The following is an 18,439-nucleotide window of genomic DNA, read 5'->3' on the forward strand; positions in this document are numbered from 1 at the left end:
CGGGAAAAATTGTAGGAGGAAAGTAGGTTGGATACGTTTGCTGCCTTCAATAATTTGTAAGAATAATAATGGCGGGATGCAAATAAAAATAAAATAAGGCAACAATAATGTAAGAATTTTAGCTATATTAAGTCATCTGGTTTGCATTTGGCTGGTGATTTTTTTAAATTCTAGATTATTGGGTGGATTTCAATTTTCACAACATTTTGTAGAAAGCTGCGAACTTTGTCCATAACTAAAGTGCATCAGGATTTTAAATACATCTATATTTTGCTGGTTTAGGAACTTGTTCGAAAAGGGATACCACATCACTTCCGAGCAATAGTTTGGCAGCTTTTGTGCACAGCTCAAAATATGACAATTAAGGATCAATATTCAGAACTCTTGAAAATGACTTCACCTTGTGAAAAGCTCATAAGAAGAGACATTGCTAGAACATATCCTGAACACGACTTTTTTAAAGAAAAAGATAGCTTTGGGCAGGAAGTTTTATTTAATGTCATGAAGGTAAGTTAGAAACTTAATGTCTTAATGGATAATAAAAAGGTTTACTTCCTACATGTAAATAGTATTGTTATGCTCATTTACTTCTGAATATTAGATACTGGAGATGAGGAAAAGGCCATGCACTTAGATTAGTAATAATCAATGTGTGTCCTAGAACAGAGGTGTTACATAAACATATTGAGACACCCAATAATAGAATAGAATAGAATAGAATTTTTTATTGGCCAAGTGCGATTGGACACACAAGGAATTTGTCTTGGTGCATATGCTCTCAGTGTACATAAAAGAAAAGATACCTTCATCAAGGTATAACGCTTAATGATAGTCATAGGGTACAAATTTAACACTTAGTGATACAACACTTAATGACAATCATAGGCTACAATCAAGTAATCAGGAAACAATATCAGTATAAATTGTAAGGAAACAAGCAACAAAGTTACAGACATACAGTCATAAGTGGAAGGAGATGGGTGATGGGAATGATGAGAAGATTAATAGTAGTGCAGATTTAGTAAATAGTTTGACAGTGTTGAGGGAATTATTTGTTTAGCAGAGTGATGGTGTTTGGGAAAAAACTGTTCTTGTGTCTAGTTGTTCTGGTGTGCAGTGCTCTATAGCGTCGTTTTGAGGGTAGGAGTTGAAACAGTTTATGTCCAGGATGTGAAAGATCTGTAAATATTTTCACAGCCCTCTTCTTGATTTGTGCAGTATATAGGTCCTCAATGGAACTTGCACATGCAACTGCATTCTGGACTAGCCACAGCTTCCAATGGTCTTCAAGGGCAGCCTTATCTAAAGTACGTTGTAATGGTTGAAATGTGAGATCACCAAAGCATGAGGGACTAAGGATCTTCCAATTCAGATATGGGCTCAAATGGCAAACTAAACTAATTCTCCGCTAAAACTTTTCTAGGCATGGTTGCCACCTGCTGCTTGAGTAGGAATTGTGGTCCAGGAAGAATCCCAAATGTGATGCCAGTCCAAATGTGGACAATGTAACCCCATTTAGGATTAAAGATAGAGAATATCCAGATCCAGATAGCCATAGCTATAGTTTTAATACATTCATAATCTTACATAGTCTTAAGATTTTAGATGCTTAATGCAATCTTTTCACCACTTAATGTCTCTGAGTCCCTCTTAAAAATAGGTCCTTGAAACTCTTATGGGTACAATCCTCAAAGTTATGAAGGTTGTACTCTCCTACTTTGGTAAACTTACCCCAGATAGCACTCTCTTGACTTGTTGTATTTTAACCGTATTTGTCTTGTGATCTGAAAATGCTTCAGAGTCCATGAACTTTTAACCTGCTTTGTATATAGCTATGTGAGAAAGACATTTTCAGTGTAAATTATATAAGTGAAATGTTGGAATAAAAATGTGACCTTAAAAATGAAATGTTGGAATAAAAATGTGATCAGAGGATTTAATTGAAAACCTTTCAATTAAAACCTCTGATATTAGAGACAGCATTAACTATAGTTGAAAGGTTAGCACATCTGCTGTAGATCCCTAAGACAACCAAGACAATAAACTTGTAAACTGTCCTTGACTTTATTCTATATTGTACATTGAAATATTTCTGACTGCTGTTTCCTTTTGAATAATATATCAGCAGGATAGTAGCTAGTCTTATGTAACAAATTGGATGTTTTGTTATAATTGAAAACACTTTCCTTTCTTTATATTACATCTGCTGGCTAATGTAAAACTAACAAAAGGAGAAATTAATTTGTTTTAAGAAAATAAATTGAATTATAACTCTGAAACATAATGACTAGAATGTAGGAAGCTGTCATATAATCTATTGATAGAACTGGCTAATATTAAACATGCATTGAATGATAGTGGCATGGAGCAAGCCTTGTTCTATACTGTTGTGTCTTTTCTGACATATAAGGAATAATGGTGCTTGGAATCCTAATTAGTTATGGTGCTTGTCATGGAACATGGAAAATTTTCTGCATTTTATTGAATAAATTTTGAAAGTTATTAAAACAAATTTTATTTAAAATCCTCCTTCAAAATATAAATATGTTATTTGCTATTATATTATATTATCTGTATAAAACTGTAATTAGTTATTCCTTTCATATTAAATTAGAAACTGGGTCCTACTGGGCCGTGGTCTAATTGCTAACGGGCAGCATGGAGCGGCCCCACTCACGAGCGTCACCGCAAACGTCGCAGGTGGTTCAGCCCCTGCGTACGAGATCACAGGCAGTCCCCGCTCCACTCACGCAAGTGTCGTCTCACAGGCACATGCAGTCCCACTAGTGTTATCCTCGTCGCATGAGTGTCGTCTCAAATGTCATGGGCGCTCACACTTGCACACACTCACACATATGCACCTGCCCCTCCCACAAAATCATCTCCTCTTTCCCCCCTCCTCCTGCTCTGGGACGCCAACCAGGAAATGTTTGGGAATTCTGGTATAATCTACAGACATTTTCTCTATCTTAGTGGCATTCGCACCTTCACCTCTGAAGATACAAAGCATTAAGGTTATTCGGGAAAGTCAATGTGGATATTCATTATTCTTTCTAAATGTTACCCTCTTATTAATGTTTTCTAGGCATATTCTTTAGTGGATCGTGAAGTTGGTTATTGCCAAGGAAGTGCTTTTATTGTTGGTCTGCTCCTTATGCAGGTAGGAAGAAAGAGTCTCCTATTACAAAAATTATCTTGAAATTCTACTACTTCATTTAAAGTAAGATAGTAATAGTAAAAGGAGGGGCAATATTTACAAATTAGAACTCCCTCATATTGGGAGTTGTCATAATTTATCACAGATGTATATATTTTTCAAGTCGCACTCTTAAGTTGTTGGGGTTGAGTCAAGGTTTGAAGATCTTGTTCATTTACCTTCTGCAGGCAACTATATATTATTCCCTTGCTTACTAAAAGGGAGAAAATCCCATTACATCTGACTTTTTTTTCTTCTTTAAGGGGTTGTTCTAGAATATAGAAATAGGACTTCAATGGGAGAAGATGTCTAGAGAATTGTAACATCTTCCAGCAAGACATATATAATCTCATTCACAAAGATACCAAATCATAACTGTATGTAGTTTGATTATAAATCAAAGGGATTTTTTTTTCCAACATGAGGTCATGGATAACACCCATTCCAATGGTGCTTTATGTGAGCACTGTATTAGATAATAGTAGAAAAATTGGTTAGAATGTTTATTGCCAAGAAATTATTAGTGTTAGAAATCTAGTGTAGAAAGACCCAGGAGCTGCGATTAATCGCAGAACATATTTACTCAAATTGAGAAAAGAAAGAGGAAACTTGTTAACATCTGTGGTGCCATTTGCTTACCATACATAGGGAGGTTGTAAGGATCTGAGAATACCAACAGTATTATTTCTTCACTTCTTTAGATGCTGCAATAAATATATAGTGCTGCAGTTTAACACATCTTGTTAAAGGCTTGTCAAGTGTAATTTTTTCCAGATATATCTGTTGAATTACACCTGCAATTAAGTGGTGTTGAAAATGTCTTATGAACTTTTGAAGTGCTTATAACTAAGAAAGTTAAGCTGTGATTGTAATCTCCTTCAAAATAGATGCCAGAGGAAGAAGCCTTCTGTGTATTTTTTAAATTAATGCAAGATTATCGACTACGAGAACTCTTCAAACCAAGTATGGCTGAGCTGGGCCTTTGTATGTATCAGTTTGAATCCATGATACAGGTACATTAAAAAAATCTGTTATCTCTTGCTCATATCTATGGTGTTTTTAAGCAGTAGATTTAAAAGCTGAGTACATAAGCATTAATCGATTGCAAAAAGGATTCAATAGTTGCAGAAAAATGCCAAAGCATGGAATGTAGAAAGCAATGGTACTGTCATCTATGATTTTTAAGACATTGTCCTTTGTATTTTGAACATGTTCTCTATGTAAAATGTTTTAATGAGATAACAGTGCTTCTTTTAAATGTTCTTTTAAATAATCTCTAATGATTTTATCTCTAAAAATCTCTAATAATAATCTCTAATGACATGAAGTCTTCCAGATTGGACTTCAAATTCCAATGTCTAACTATGTAAAATATTTTAAAATACATATTTCAGTTATTGAACACAACTGTTCGATTTGTTTCTTCTTTCAGGAGCAACTTCCAGAGCTTTTTATGCATTTCCAGGCCCAGAGTTTCCATACTTCTATGTATGCATCCTCATGGTTCTTAACTATTTTTCTTACATCTTTCCCACTACCAATTGCAACAAGGATATTTGATATATTTATGTCTGAGGTAAGCTATCATGACTATCAAATTAGATGGATGGCTGTTTGATTAACATTTTGTGTTTCTGGGGAAGCTGAATTCAAAGCCCCATTTATAATGGGTTGTTAATTAAGTCCAGTGTCATTTCCCAATAAATATATCAATGTAAAGCTATTTTAAAAATTCTTAAATAATAAGCATTACAAATATGTATTTGGAAGAAAATAATGATATTATTCACAGGGTTTAGAGATTGTGTTTCGGGTTGGCGTGGCACTGCTTCAAATGAATCAAGCAGAATTAGTGCAACTTGACATGGAAGGGATGTTACAGGTAAGCTAAATGCGCCATTGTATTGTATTACTTGACACACGGGGTATAAATCCATATTTCTCACTACTGACTCTATGCTTCCATTTTCTTTCTAGCACTTTCAAAAGATTGTTCCGCATCAATTTGATGGTGGACCAGACAAGTTAATCCAAATGGCTTACCAAGTCAAATATAATGCAAAAAAGATGAAAAAGTAAGTATTTCTTTTCTTTAAAAAATGCCTCTGTGCTATTATTACAAAGAGGTGAATCATTGAATTATGACATTCACTTTCTACATAAGTATGTGAATTTTATTATATAGGTGTTTCTAGAAAATCAAATTATTTGCCAGTCGTATAACCAAGAGTTTATTCTCATCCCTAGATAGAAAATGTAGGCATCTCCATTTCCTCTATAGGCCCTCTGGCCTACCCATTATCTTACCTTCTTTTCTTTCTCACCCCTGCCTTCGCATAGCCACTAATGTCCCATACAAATGCATATGAACAATAATAAGTACTAGTAAGTACAGTTACATATTATTAACAAGAGATTATCATGTCTTTCAATATTCTTTAGGCTAGAAAAAGAATATACTACTATAAAAACAAAGGAAATGGAAGAGCAAGTTGAAATTAAGGTAAGTAATTAATTATCTGAGCAAGGTAATAGGAATTTCACTTGTGTAATAAAAAAAATCAGATTGGACAGGATTATTATTACAAAACATATGAAGTATGTGTTTGTGGGGTTTATTTCATTTATTTTTATTTTTATATACCCACGTTTAAGATCCTGTTGTAGGGTTTTTTTATTTTTTGATTATTATAACAGGAAATACAGAAGTTAATAGAATTATGCTAATTCAGAAGCAGCTTTGAGAATCAGTGTTTTATAAATGGTTGGAATATTGGGTTTCATTTTGAATTAGTTCAAAATTCTCTTCTGCCAGAAGAGCCCTGAGACTTAATATGTGAGATGTGATGTAAAAGGAAAAATCAAGAATCCATTGTTTTAAGACCTTTGGAATAAAGGTGAATGCTGTTGCCATAAATGAATAAACAAGGACCCTAGCAAAAGCAAAATATCTTTCTATTATATGCCTGAGTTTAATGTACTGGAAAGTTTAACATTTAGATTTAATACATGCACATCTGAATATATTTTAATGAGAAAGCAAGCAGCATCCATAGTGTTGGTTTTGAGTACCATATTTAAAATCTAGCTGTGAGCACTTCTGAATTAAGTTATAACTTCCCTGATGATCACTGACATATCAGCTTGCATATTTATTTATTTATTAAATTTATATGCTACCCATCTTGTTGTTTGAAGCGGCTCTGGGAGGCTTACAAAATGTTATAACTTTGCACCATTAGAAAGGAGCGAGGTATGTGATATATCAGGAGTCGGTTTTCCCCTTTGACAGCTGTTAACCCATATACTTTTTTTAAAAAATTAACCGTTTTCAGTTCTGGAAGACAGAAATTATTTGATAAATATTTCAGATAATGTTCTTTACAGTTTTGCTTGATTTTCAGAGATTGAGAACAGAAAACAGACTCTTAAAACAGAGAATTGAAACGCTGGAAAAAGTAAGTGTCCAACAAACTGAAGCCTGAATTATGTTAGTTCTAAATGTTTTTATTAATAACAGAGTAGCTGCATGAAGATTAATAATGTGGTATTATTCCTGTTCTTTGTATTGATGGGCTTTCATAATAAGATTTGATTTTTTAAAGTATACATGTAGTTGCCATTTTGTATGAAAACGTAAGTGTGGGTATCATGGAATTCACTGAGAGAGGGGAATCACAGTATATTTACAATGGACGACAATCGAAAGTTGGCATCTTCAGGTAGCCTTCAGGAAGCCAAGTCGTTTTCTACTGTGCATTAAGAAAAGAATTCTTTGCATTTGTGTAATAGTTCTTTCAACTAAATTTTCCATTTCTTTGGTACTTAAAAATAACTGAGAAAATATGATAACCTGTCTAGCTGCTGTCCATTTTTTTCAAACTTGAATTACTTTTAGAAATTTTGTTTTTGCTTATCACAGAAAATAAAACAGGTGAATTACATCGTTTGTCAATTGTTCAATAAATCTTTGCTTGAGTTTATGGTTAGATCAAATGAAGAGCTTAATTTCCCCCTCATACTGCTGCAAATATACTCACTTCCAGGTTTTTAAGAACAGAATAGCTATTTTTATCCTTTTCCTTTGAAGAGCTGTGAAGAATGGAGTTTCTGTCAAATTCCAAATTAATTTTGTCTCTGTCTAAATATCAGTAATTTCTAATAAAGATCAAGTAACTGTCTCCCATTTTGCCTCATCCTTTAATTCCTAGATGTACTGTAGACATACAAAGAATGACATGTAATCGTTTTAGAAAATTGGATCCTTTTATATAAGCCATGTTTTTTTTTCCCCCTTGACAGTTAGAGGATCAAGTATGTTCCAAAATCAGCCTGTTTCATTAATTTTCAGAAGAGGAGAGGGAGAGAGATGTATGCAAGTAATAGTGTCAGAATCAAGTTCTTAATGAAGGAAAAAAACTGTCAGGCAGTTGCATGGTGAAGATGAAAATGTATTGAACAGAAATAACTGGACCTAGCATAATTATGTAACACTCAGTGAGGTGAAGGATAGCAACGATAACAGTTTATTTTTAAAAATGAAGTGTTGTATGTATCATTTAAATTCTTGATGCAGCATTGTTAGAAAATATGGATTAACATACTTGGGTTGTGACATGCCAGATATTTCTTCCATTTCAATCCCCTAATTTGAACCTGCAGAAGGTACTGCAAATATACTTGTAGTGTGAAATATTTACCAATGAGAGGGCAACCTGAAAAACCCTACTTTCTTTGGGATTGTGGAAATAGATTGAATTTTTCCCAGGGGTGACAGCTATGATTAATGGCTCATATTGGCCTGGTACTTATATCAAGAACAGCAGAAAATCTGAAGCATAAGGAAATTGTCAAAAATATCCTGTTTCTTCAGTGTTGCTGCTTTTATAATGCTATCATCACTTTTGAAATGTTTACTTTTGGGGCAGAATTTTATTTTGTTCTTGTTAGTAGAGGCAGCAATAACTGCACGAATTAGAGCAGTGGTAGTCAACCTGGTCCCTACCGCCCAATAGTGGGCGTTCCAGCTTTCATGGTAGGGGTTTTATCCGATACTGAAGCACTTTCCCTTTTTTTAAATTTAATTGACTTTTTAAAAAAAATTCATAGCATTATTTTAAAACATTTTCATTAGGTTTTCATAAAATTCCCCGTGACAATTTAAATTTCTGAAAATATACTATTTGTATCGCCCGTGCATAAGTTTAATTCAGGTTACGTAAGTGAAACTAAATGGCGCTATAGTGCAACCGCAAACAAAAGAGCCTCATCCCAGAATAGCTCGTGTATCTCCCCCCACACCACCCAGCTGTAACAGACAAGCAGAGCTGGTTGCCAGTGCCCCCCCTCCCAAACCCAATACACGAAGTGCGCGGGGCATGCGCAGATGACGATACACGGCGCATTACTGTGGAACCGGTGGGCAGTTAAATTACTACTAACAGAGATACAAAAGTGGGCGGTAGGTATAAAAAAGTTGACTAACCCTGAATTAGAGAATCTATCTGAATTTTCTGCTCTATGCCTGAACAGTGGGAATCCAGTTTCCTACTAGCAGTGAATGTTTATTATTTTTGTCTCCTTTAGCCCAAATAAGATGAAGATATTGCTCACTTTGACTTTAAAGTAGCATGAAGTGGTTTTCACACATCTGTTCTTCAAGTTTTCTGTAATATATATAAAAAAATGTAGTTATCAAATTGAATATGTGATGGAAATATCTAATTCAGTGTAATCAAAACTTGTTCCTAGGTCCTAAAATATATTCCAAAAAACCTTGCAGTAGGTAAAATTTATAGAATAATCAGAGGCTCTGCCATTCATCTTGAAATGTTCTTGGACTTCTTTTAGTTGGCATGTTTCTAAATGGTCTCAGATTTGGAAAATCTGATGGCTCTTACCAGTGGTGGGATCCCGCCGGTTTAACATCCAGTTCGGTGCGCAATTGAACGAAAAATCACCTTCTACATTAGTGCTAGGGAATTAAAACAGCTGAGGCGTGGCAATCCACTGTTCCATGCTAATCAGCTGCGAAGATATAGTTAAGTAAAGCGCAGAGGCGGGCAGGCCCAGCTGATCATCAGAATGAACTGGTTTACTCGCAGCTGATTGTCGGAGCTACCGGTTCACCTAAACCGGTCCAAACCGGTAGAATCCCCTCCCTGGCTCTTACAAAGTTTCACCCAAAGGATCTAAGAGCTAATCAGTGGTGGGATTCAGCCAGTTCGCACCACTTCGGGAGAACCGGTTGTTAACTTTCTGAGCAGTCTGGCAAACTGGTTGTTGGAAGAAATCATTAGGGTAGAGAACCGGTTGTTAAATTACTTGAATCCCACCACTGGAGCTAATATTCCCTTTTTTCCATCATATGTATAAATTATATCATGCTATATTCTTATAAGCTTTTTAGAGACCCGTCTCCATTTTAGGAAAGCTTGAAAAGTAACAAGAGCCTAGTAAGTGGGTGCCCATCTTCTAGGATAGATCATAGCTTTTAAATCTAGGTAAGTCAATATCCCTGGGAAGAGCTATGATTCATGAAGCGTTCTTGAACGATTAGCTAGTACCTTTCTTCAAATATTTTAATGTATTTTGGTGTCTATCAATATGACATCATCCCTCTTCAGCTATAGAAAGCTTGTTGCCACTATAGCATGAAATAGAACCTATCCTTCCTTCTCTGATAGATATTCAGTGGGAATAGATAGGATTCCTTTTTTCCGATACTTAATCACAGCTTTAAAAAAAAATTTTTTTTTCAAAAAATAAAAGAGCCATAAAAGTTCTTGATCCCAAAACTTTGTTCTTCTTCCGTATGATATGCTATTCCCCATAGCAAGAGCCGTCCTTAATATGTTCTGAGGAAATATTACTTATTACTAAAAGTTTCTGTCTTGGATCTCACGAAGTAGGATGGAAATTGCCTTCCTAAATCACTTTAGAAAAGGATTCAAATCTCAAATCATCTTGAATATATTGTCTACAGTATAAATTTTTCCTAATCTGTACGTATCAAGAAGTTTACTTAATGTAATCTGCTAGTACAAACACATTTTCATTTAGTTGTGTATTTTGCTCCTTAAAGCAAATTTTGCATGTGGATCTGCTGATTTATTTTGTTCCTAGTTGCTGTATTTATAGGTGGAAATGTCTGATACATTTGTGGTTAAGGTGGATGTTTCTGGATTAAAGAATGACAGAATATTTGAATTATTCTGAAAGTTCTCTTCAATTTATCATTGTAAATGATATCAATTTATCATTATAAATGGTAAATTAGCCAGGTTTGGCTAAAATTAGCCATGTTTTATTTGTATACTTCAGATCTTCATACTTGACTTTTTCATTACTGAACTCTTATTCCTTAAATCCTGTTTAGCACAAGTAATTCCGCCTTTCTTGGGTAGCCAAACTTTTAAAATATGCTCAGATTATGCCTCCTTTCAGTTTATAACACTTTGATCAAATATATTCTACACGTAACTAGAGAATTCTCTAAGCAAGGAACTCTTGAACTTTGAAGAAAAATGTAAAAATATGAAATATTATTTTTCAAAATCAATTACCGATATAGCCTATGCTACTGAAAGATTTAACTATTGGGACAATGCGTGCTTTAACTTTATTGTACTGGGAAAGTAGGTAAAATTTGAGCATAATTCTTTGTTTTTACTCTGTTGCTTTGTTTCTCCTTTCTCTTACTTCTGTCTGAATTTTTTTCCCTTTTTGTAGGAAAGTGCTTCCTTGGCAGATAGATTGATACAGGTATACTACTTTAGTATTTCACACTAATTATTTTTTCTGCTACCAAACAAGCCCTTAGCTTTCTATTTTTAGTGCATGGATAACTACATGCATTTTCATATGAAATGTTTGCTGTAATTAATTGAGCAATTGTGCCATACCAGATAATATTTAAGCACATGCCTGCATGTTACTTCTAATAACATCCAGGATTCTTAATCATTGGTGGGCTCTCATCTTTTGCCACTAATTCCGTAGATTATTATGAACTGGTAACAGACGTGTGCATGCACAAATGAAGTAATAAATGCATGAACAGAGTTCAACTGAATGCAGGTACACAGCTGACCTTGCTTAAGGATACTAAACATTTTAAGGTGGTGCAGTTACTAAACTGCTTTATTTTACTAAATTGATGTATTGGCTGTTAACACTTACATGACGATTTGCAAGATCTTAACCGTATGGCAGAATAAATATGTAAAACTCTCGGTCTTCCCCGGATCGATCTTCCAATTGCTTTAAAAAAGAAAATTATGTCCTAAGGGACAAGTGACGAGGGCCCAGGAAGCTGAGGAAAACTATCTTACAAAACGGGAGTTGGCCACCATCAAACAACAGAGTGATGAGGCCATTACTAAACTAGAACAAGCTGAGAATACCATCAGAGAGCTCCAGCAACAGCAACAATGGGTAAGGCTGATAGCACCTTGATCTCTGGTCTTCCTCCTTTACTTGTGCTTATTTGTATTCATCATGGCTTGTTTCTGTTCTGTCCTGTTCTTCCAAATACACTGAATATGGTTGAATCTTCATTGATAAAAGGAAACTGAAAATGAGTGAAGAATCCCGTATGAATCTAATTTACTCCAAAGCAAAACCTATTGATTTTAAATAAGCCAACTTCCTAATATATTTCCTTATGATCATATCTGGCATACACAAGCAAATGACTATAAAGTGTAATTACAGCGGGGGTTCCCAACCTCCGATTGGTGGACTGGAAACAGGCTGTGGCATGCCAGAAACCTGGCCGCGCAAAACAAGTGAAGCCCCATCTGCGGGATGCAGGCAGGATGCAAAACCACACACCTTCCAATCTGCGGAAAAACCTCTCTCCACAAAACTGCTCCCTGGTACCCAAAAGGTTGGGGGCCTCTGAATTACAGGATGCCTACATTTCTCTCTACTCACACAGTGTTACGTGGCTAGATATATAATTTTGACAAATTTTTATGAAATTTAAAAAGCACTTAGAAGGGGATGATAAAAGCATTTTAGTATGCCACATTAAGTTGTCAGTGTAATGTGCCAGAATTACCATTAAAAGCTATTAGCTGTTATAAACTTAATGCCCTCCAAATATGATAGACTGCAATTTCCAGTTTTCCAGCTTGCAATTTTGGGAGTCTGACCCATTTGGAGGGCACTTATTTGGATAAAGTTAGAACCTCAATTGTAGAAGTTTTTTTTAAATGTATTAGTTATATTCCATATGCAAATTTGGATCAAATAAGTTTCACCAAAACAAAAATGTTGTTTTGTATCTGAATACAAGTAGTCCTCAACTTACAACAGTTTGGTTAATGACCATCTGAAGTTACAACTGCACTGCAGAAAGTGAGTTATGACCATTTTTGACACATGACCATTACAGCATCCCCATGGTCACATGATTCACATTTGGCTACTTGGCAACTGATTCACATTTACGATGTTGCAGTATCCCAGGGTCAGATGATCACCTTTTGCAAGACAAGCAAAGTCAATGGGAAAGTCAGATCCATTTAACAACCATGTTACTAATTTAACAACTGCAGTGATTCGCTTAACAAATATGGCAAGAAAAGTCATAAAATGGGACAAAACTCACTTAACAAGCTTCTCATTTGGCAACATAGATTCTGGGGCTCACTTATGGCCATTAGTAGAGGGCTACCCATATATAGAAAACTTTTTTATTTGGTCTGTACTATTTGAAAAACATTGGAAGATGATTTTTCCAAACTAGAATTAGTTTCAGCTTTAGAAAATAACTTTGAAATGTTACTAAACCTGTTTATTTGTTCATTAGCAAATAATTGATAACTAAGAAATACCCTACAGCCTGTTACTTCTATTGATAAGGTTGGGTTAGGTAATGATAATAGTGTGGGCAGGGGTGAAACCCAGCAGGTTCTGACAGGTTCTGGAGAACTGATAGCGGAAATTTTGAGTCGTTCGGAGAACTGGCAAATAACACCTCTGGCTGGCCCCAGAGTGGGGTGGGAATGGAGATTTTGCAATGTCCTTCCCCTGCCGTGCCCACCAAGTCACACTACGCCCACCAAACCACATCCACAGAACCAGTAGTAAAAAAATTTGAATTTCACCACTGAATGGGGTTATGGAAGCAGAAGGAAAAATAACATTTCTACAACACAACAATACCTTTCCTATAGTTAGGTTCTAGCAGAACTAATAACAAAGAAAGCAGAAGTACAAGACTTGATTGGAATCTTAAGGATTCTGTGGAACAGATGGATGATTAGCTCATGTGTGAAAGAAAGAGATTCTTGTTCTTGATTAGTTCATGTGTGAAAAAAGATTATGGAGACTAGCTCTCTGCCATGCTTCTTGTCTTCCAACTTATGATTGCAAATTGTAGCAGGTGTGGATGGAATATAACATTCAAGCTATTGTTACGATTTATTGGTGACAACTTAGAAACGTAGCGGGTTGTAATGGGATAGGACTCACAAAGAAAATACAGCTTTATGGAGATAATTATAGCTTTGTAAGTATAGAAGATGGCTTTTCAGAAGTTATTTCCAATAATAAAGTTTTGTTTGTAAGCACTTTCAGAATTCTTAGATGGTAGTAGACTCTCTTACATTAATGATTAATCCTGCTACTGTGATTCTTGCATTGCAAAATCAATTCATTTTATGGTTTAACAAAAGTGCTTTATTTTTAAAATAAGAATTACATTCTGATCAATAATATAAATAGCATTAGAAACTTTTTTTAAAAAGTTCTTAGTATGCACATGCAAGCATTTTTTTGGGTCACGGTAATTTAGGTTAATTTTTAATCTTCATTATATAACTTTCTGACTTGTTATAAATTCAGTTGAAAAGGAATGGCTACTGGAATAGTGTAAAACAAATAATGTTAAAACATAAATGCCTAAAGTTTTCAATATAATTGTTCTTCTGATAAAACTTTATTTAAGCTTAATTTCTTCATATGGCAATTTTCTGAATACTTTTAATTTGTTTTTGTCCCTTTAATGGAAAAATGCTTATTTTAGTGTTGAATACTATATGTTAACCGTCCATTATTTTAATGAGGTGTAGATTTATCATCACAGTTTCTCTTTCCTCAGCTGAAAGTTCTCACTTAATGCATTGATAAATTCTAAATTCTGGAAATATAACCAAGGAGAGCATATGCTTATACAACAGGATTAGTCCAATCTCATATGAACAATCCTGGTGATTCAGCCCAAATTGTAGCAATAAAAGACCAAATTCATATCATATGAAATAGCATTCCACTTCTTTGAAGTGTCTAAGATATGCAAAACAATTTTTTCTTTTGAATTTGCATTTTGGTAGTTGTGATATTTTCCAGATCCTGGTACAGCATCTGTGCTTTGTGCTACATTCTAGTTCCAATTGATTTGTATTACCTTAAAAGAATTCCAAATTGCTTGGTATGTATATAGATTTTAGGAATCGTCTGAGACAGCCATCAGACATAAATCATTGAATTCGATAGCCTTGGACAAGAATATAGATTCTTAGAACGTTTGGATAGATAAGTGGATTACAAATTCATTTCAGCTGAGGTAATTAAAAAATATACAGAAAGATTTTAGCATTGACTTGGGAGCCATGAAGAATGTGGTAAGAAGTAATGGATAGATGCCACAGGAAGGAACTGAATGCTATATAAAGCAGTCCCTATTTTTAAATCAGATGCTGCCTGCACATATTCAGTTCAAGTACCGTGACCTAAAATTTCCTTTCAGTGAAAACTTTATAATGAATAATATCCAGAGCCGGTCCACTGTCATTCCATCATTGTGTATTGTTTAAAAGCAAGGTTGTTTTTCTGAGTGTCTTATATTTTAGATTGGTTCCTTTCTTTCTGGCCTCATTTAGAATTTTGTATCAGTAGCATTCTAACTAAGTGTATTTAAATGTTATGTGCTCTATTGCTGCCTAAAAAGGCTAAGGTAATATAAAAAATAATGTTGGATGTTCTGGAAGTATTTTGTATGCTACAATTGATTGGATTTTAAAAAAAAAATATTCCATACTGAATGGCTTTTTTAAAGTCCCTTTTAAACATTGGTTGCTTTAAATCAGGGGTGTCAAACTCATGGCCCCCTGGCCAGATTTGTCACATGCTGGCCACGCCCACCCCCCGTTAGAGAAGGGGAAAAAATCCCGATACATCATGTGACGACGACGACGTAAGTTTGACACCCCTGCTTTAAAAAAAATTAACATTTTTGATTGTGTTCCAAATAAATATTATTCAGTTGAGGATAACTAGGAATAAAGTTCAGATAATTAAATTGAATTTAAATGAGTTACTCTCAAAAACAATACTTGGGCCTTGTTTAAACCTAATGTTTGTAACAGTATTTTGAAAACATGTATTTGTTACAAATGGTTCCTAATCTTTGAGAGTGTTTTAAAAGCTGGGAACTTCTGCTGCAGAAAAGTGTGCATAAGTACACAAAATAGCTAATATGGTTAATTTTATAGCACCGGAAGTGGATTTTCTTTCCCTAGGCAGAATATAAATATAATCATTACAAATATACCCTCTCATTTTTCATGCAAAAATCAATGGCCAGTTCCTTAAAACAAATTTAGGTTGCACAAATAAAACCTTTAATGGTGCCCCAAAGTAAATTTCATTGAGGTAGTGCTCATTCCTTTTTGGTTTGAATAAGAAATTGAAATTGTGGTGGTTCAGAGACTCCTATAAAGTCTTATGGAATCCATAGTTCATAAGTTAAGAATCTTTGCTCTCTATGTGCATAAAACGTTTCAGAAAGTCAATGCACCATTTTAAAGGCTTCGGGAAATCATCTCTTCCCTTCCTTATTTCATTTAGAAAGTTTAATTTTTTTAGAGAAGGGAGTCTCAGTTTTCCAGGTTTAAGTGTATGCCATAATGTATATCTTCTTTCCCGGTCGATGAATCACAGATTTTTGCCTATTAGGAAATTGTCATCATACACTTGACCAGTATTTAAAACTCTTTGTAATTTAATGACATGTATTATGTTTTATAAGACCGGGTCCCCAACCCCCAGTCCGTGGCCCGGTGCCGGGCTGCAGCCTGTTTGGAACCGGGTGGCAGAAGTGGTGAGCGAACGCGCATTTAGTGCATGTGCATGCACATCTGCATTTGTGAAAGCGGTGTGCACATGAAACCATCCCCTCCACCCTCACCGCCGCTGGTCCACCAGTCCGGAAACTTTGGGGGAACGCTGTTATAAGATGTAAAGATGCCCAGAGGATAGGAATGATATTTGCAGTAAATTACAGTGACAAAATCTTGTCGAAAAGAGGGTCAATTATCCATTATGCAGTTGCATAGTTGTAGCCAGTTAAGCCAATGTATTAAATACTGTTGACATTTAAATAAAGACAAATAGGATGTGAGAGTATATTTGATGCTGCTGTTATTTGTTGGCTGCAATTGCATTCAGAGGTGAAATCCTTAATGCGGTGGTGGTAATGGGGCTCATAGCGCTGTTTGGCAATGGCCACATATTTCCTTGATAGACTCTCAATGACATTTGATAATGGCAGAGATACAAATCTGTTAACCAGCTCTTGATCGCTGTGGGTAGATCTCTACCTTATTTTCAGCAATGAAAGGAATGGCTCTAGCTGCTTTGTTCATAATAAACAGTGTGAAAATGAAAGATTGAGTTCTCTGTTAGTCATTGCTGCAGACTGGCTGACTCAGATTGCCTATAATTGGAAAAACACTGGCTTAGTGGCTAAGTGGAGAAGTAAACATACCTTTTAGTCTTAAAATATTTCTACCATATCTTCTGAACTGGGTGGTTTGTTAGTTAAGTGGAACAAAACTTTAGCACTACCTCAAAATGTTAATAATTTTGATTAATTGAGTATTTTTAATTAGACCTTAAGAAAACTAGATCAGTATTCCTTCAACTTTTAGAAACAATTTTAATTACATGTTTGGGTTAGGGAAAAATCATAGTAGAAAGAAAACGAAGGTGTACATAATATCGAACTTTTGAAAGGAGTAGCATTGTCTTTGTTGTGATGCTGTAGGTCTTGTGAGAAATATTTTAGAGAAAGAAGCTTTACTGTTTCTAATATTACAGCTTTTTAAAAAGTCTTTTTGTCTGCTTTATTATGTGCATGATTTTGCATTTTAAGATATCTCCTTTCCTTCTGTTAACACCGATGTTGGATTTACTTGCTCTGTAGCATAAGAGCAGTTCCCACCACAGTGAAGACTTTGTGCTGCAGTTGCAGAGAGAGTTGATCGAAGCAAAACTAAGTGAAGCCGAATCACACAGTGCCCTGAAGGAAATGCAAGATAAGGTTATTGAGATGGAAAAAGTAAGTCAAACTATGAACGCTCTGTAGAATCAGTTTTCCAAATCCTTTGACCATTACATACTTTGCATAACAGAATAATAGAATTGGAAGGGACCTTGGAGGTCTTCTAGTCCAACCCCCTACTCGAGCAGGAGACCCTGTCATTTCAAACAAATGGTTGCCCAGTCTCTTTATGAAAGTCTTCAGTGATGGAGCACTAGTAACTTCTGAAGGCAAGCTATTCCGTTGGTTGATTGCTCTCACCATTAGGAAATTTCTCCTTAGTTCTAGATTGCTTCTCTCCTTGATTAATTTCCAGCCGTTGTTTCTTCTCTTGCCTTTCGGTGCTTTGGAAAATTTATTTTCCATTGAATAGAAAATTGAATAGAATTTAAGGTACATGATAAATATGGATCAGTTTTAATTACTTTAAAATAAAATGTTTGTTCATGAAATGATTGGATGTCCATAATTAGATTTAATTGAAGATATTGAAGGACCATCTCATCCATATATTTCCATCTGTGCATTATATTTAGCATCAGGCACATTACTGTGTATTCAGTTATTTTCAATACCACTGTGGGGAGATGACATGAGACTTCTATTGAGCACCCAAGATATGGAGAATCCTTTGTGTAGAATTTCGACCCTTGCTATAAATTATTAATGCAGGCCGAGGATTTGTCTCTTTTTATTCTTTTCTAAATATATAAAAACTGTCAAGCTAACTCTGAATACCTAAAATGTATTGTAATTTATATTTTTTTTAAATTGCATCCTGAACTGGATCTGATGATGTTGTTTGAGTGTTGGTTAACTACCATTTCCCTACAGTTCAGACATAATTGTTGTCTATGCACGAAGATAATAGTTGAAAGATTGTACAGTAAAAAAAAGAAAAGTCATCTTCA

General features: G+C 35.0%; 1 protein-coding gene across 3 annotated transcripts in view; it reads left to right on the top strand.

Moving 5' to 3' along the window:
- LOC131196055 (divergent protein kinase domain 1A) overlaps window positions 1-18,439 on the top strand; it is a 132,496-nt gene that overhangs the window by 75,637 nt on the left and 38,420 nt on the right. For 2 of the 3 annotated variants that reach the window (XM_058178474.1, XM_058178471.1), the window contains 11 exons: window positions 283-507; window positions 3,086-3,160; window positions 4,084-4,209; window positions 4,629-4,772; window positions 4,989-5,078; window positions 5,174-5,271; window positions 5,639-5,699; window positions 6,601-6,654; window positions 10,928-10,960; window positions 11,486-11,632; window positions 17,412-17,546. In XM_058178474.1, coding sequence (XP_058034457.1) covers window positions 283-507; window positions 3,086-3,160; window positions 4,084-4,209; window positions 4,629-4,772; window positions 4,989-5,078; window positions 5,174-5,271; window positions 5,639-5,699; window positions 6,601-6,654; window positions 10,928-10,960; window positions 11,486-11,632; window positions 17,412-17,546 — 1,188 coding nt within the window. The remainder of the gene's footprint in view (window positions 1-282; window positions 508-3,085; window positions 3,161-4,083; window positions 4,210-4,628; window positions 4,773-4,988; window positions 5,079-5,173; window positions 5,272-5,638; window positions 5,700-6,600; window positions 6,655-10,927; window positions 10,961-11,485; window positions 11,633-17,411; window positions 17,547-18,439) is intronic. The other variant, XM_058178472.1, reaches the window with a different exon arrangement.

The sequence above is a fragment of the Ahaetulla prasina genome, chromosome 3 (assembly GCF_028640845.1).
Source record: "Ahaetulla prasina isolate Xishuangbanna chromosome 3, ASM2864084v1, whole genome shotgun sequence".
In the NCBI taxonomy this organism is placed as follows: Eukaryota; Metazoa; Chordata; class Lepidosauria; order Squamata; family Colubridae; genus Ahaetulla; species Ahaetulla prasina.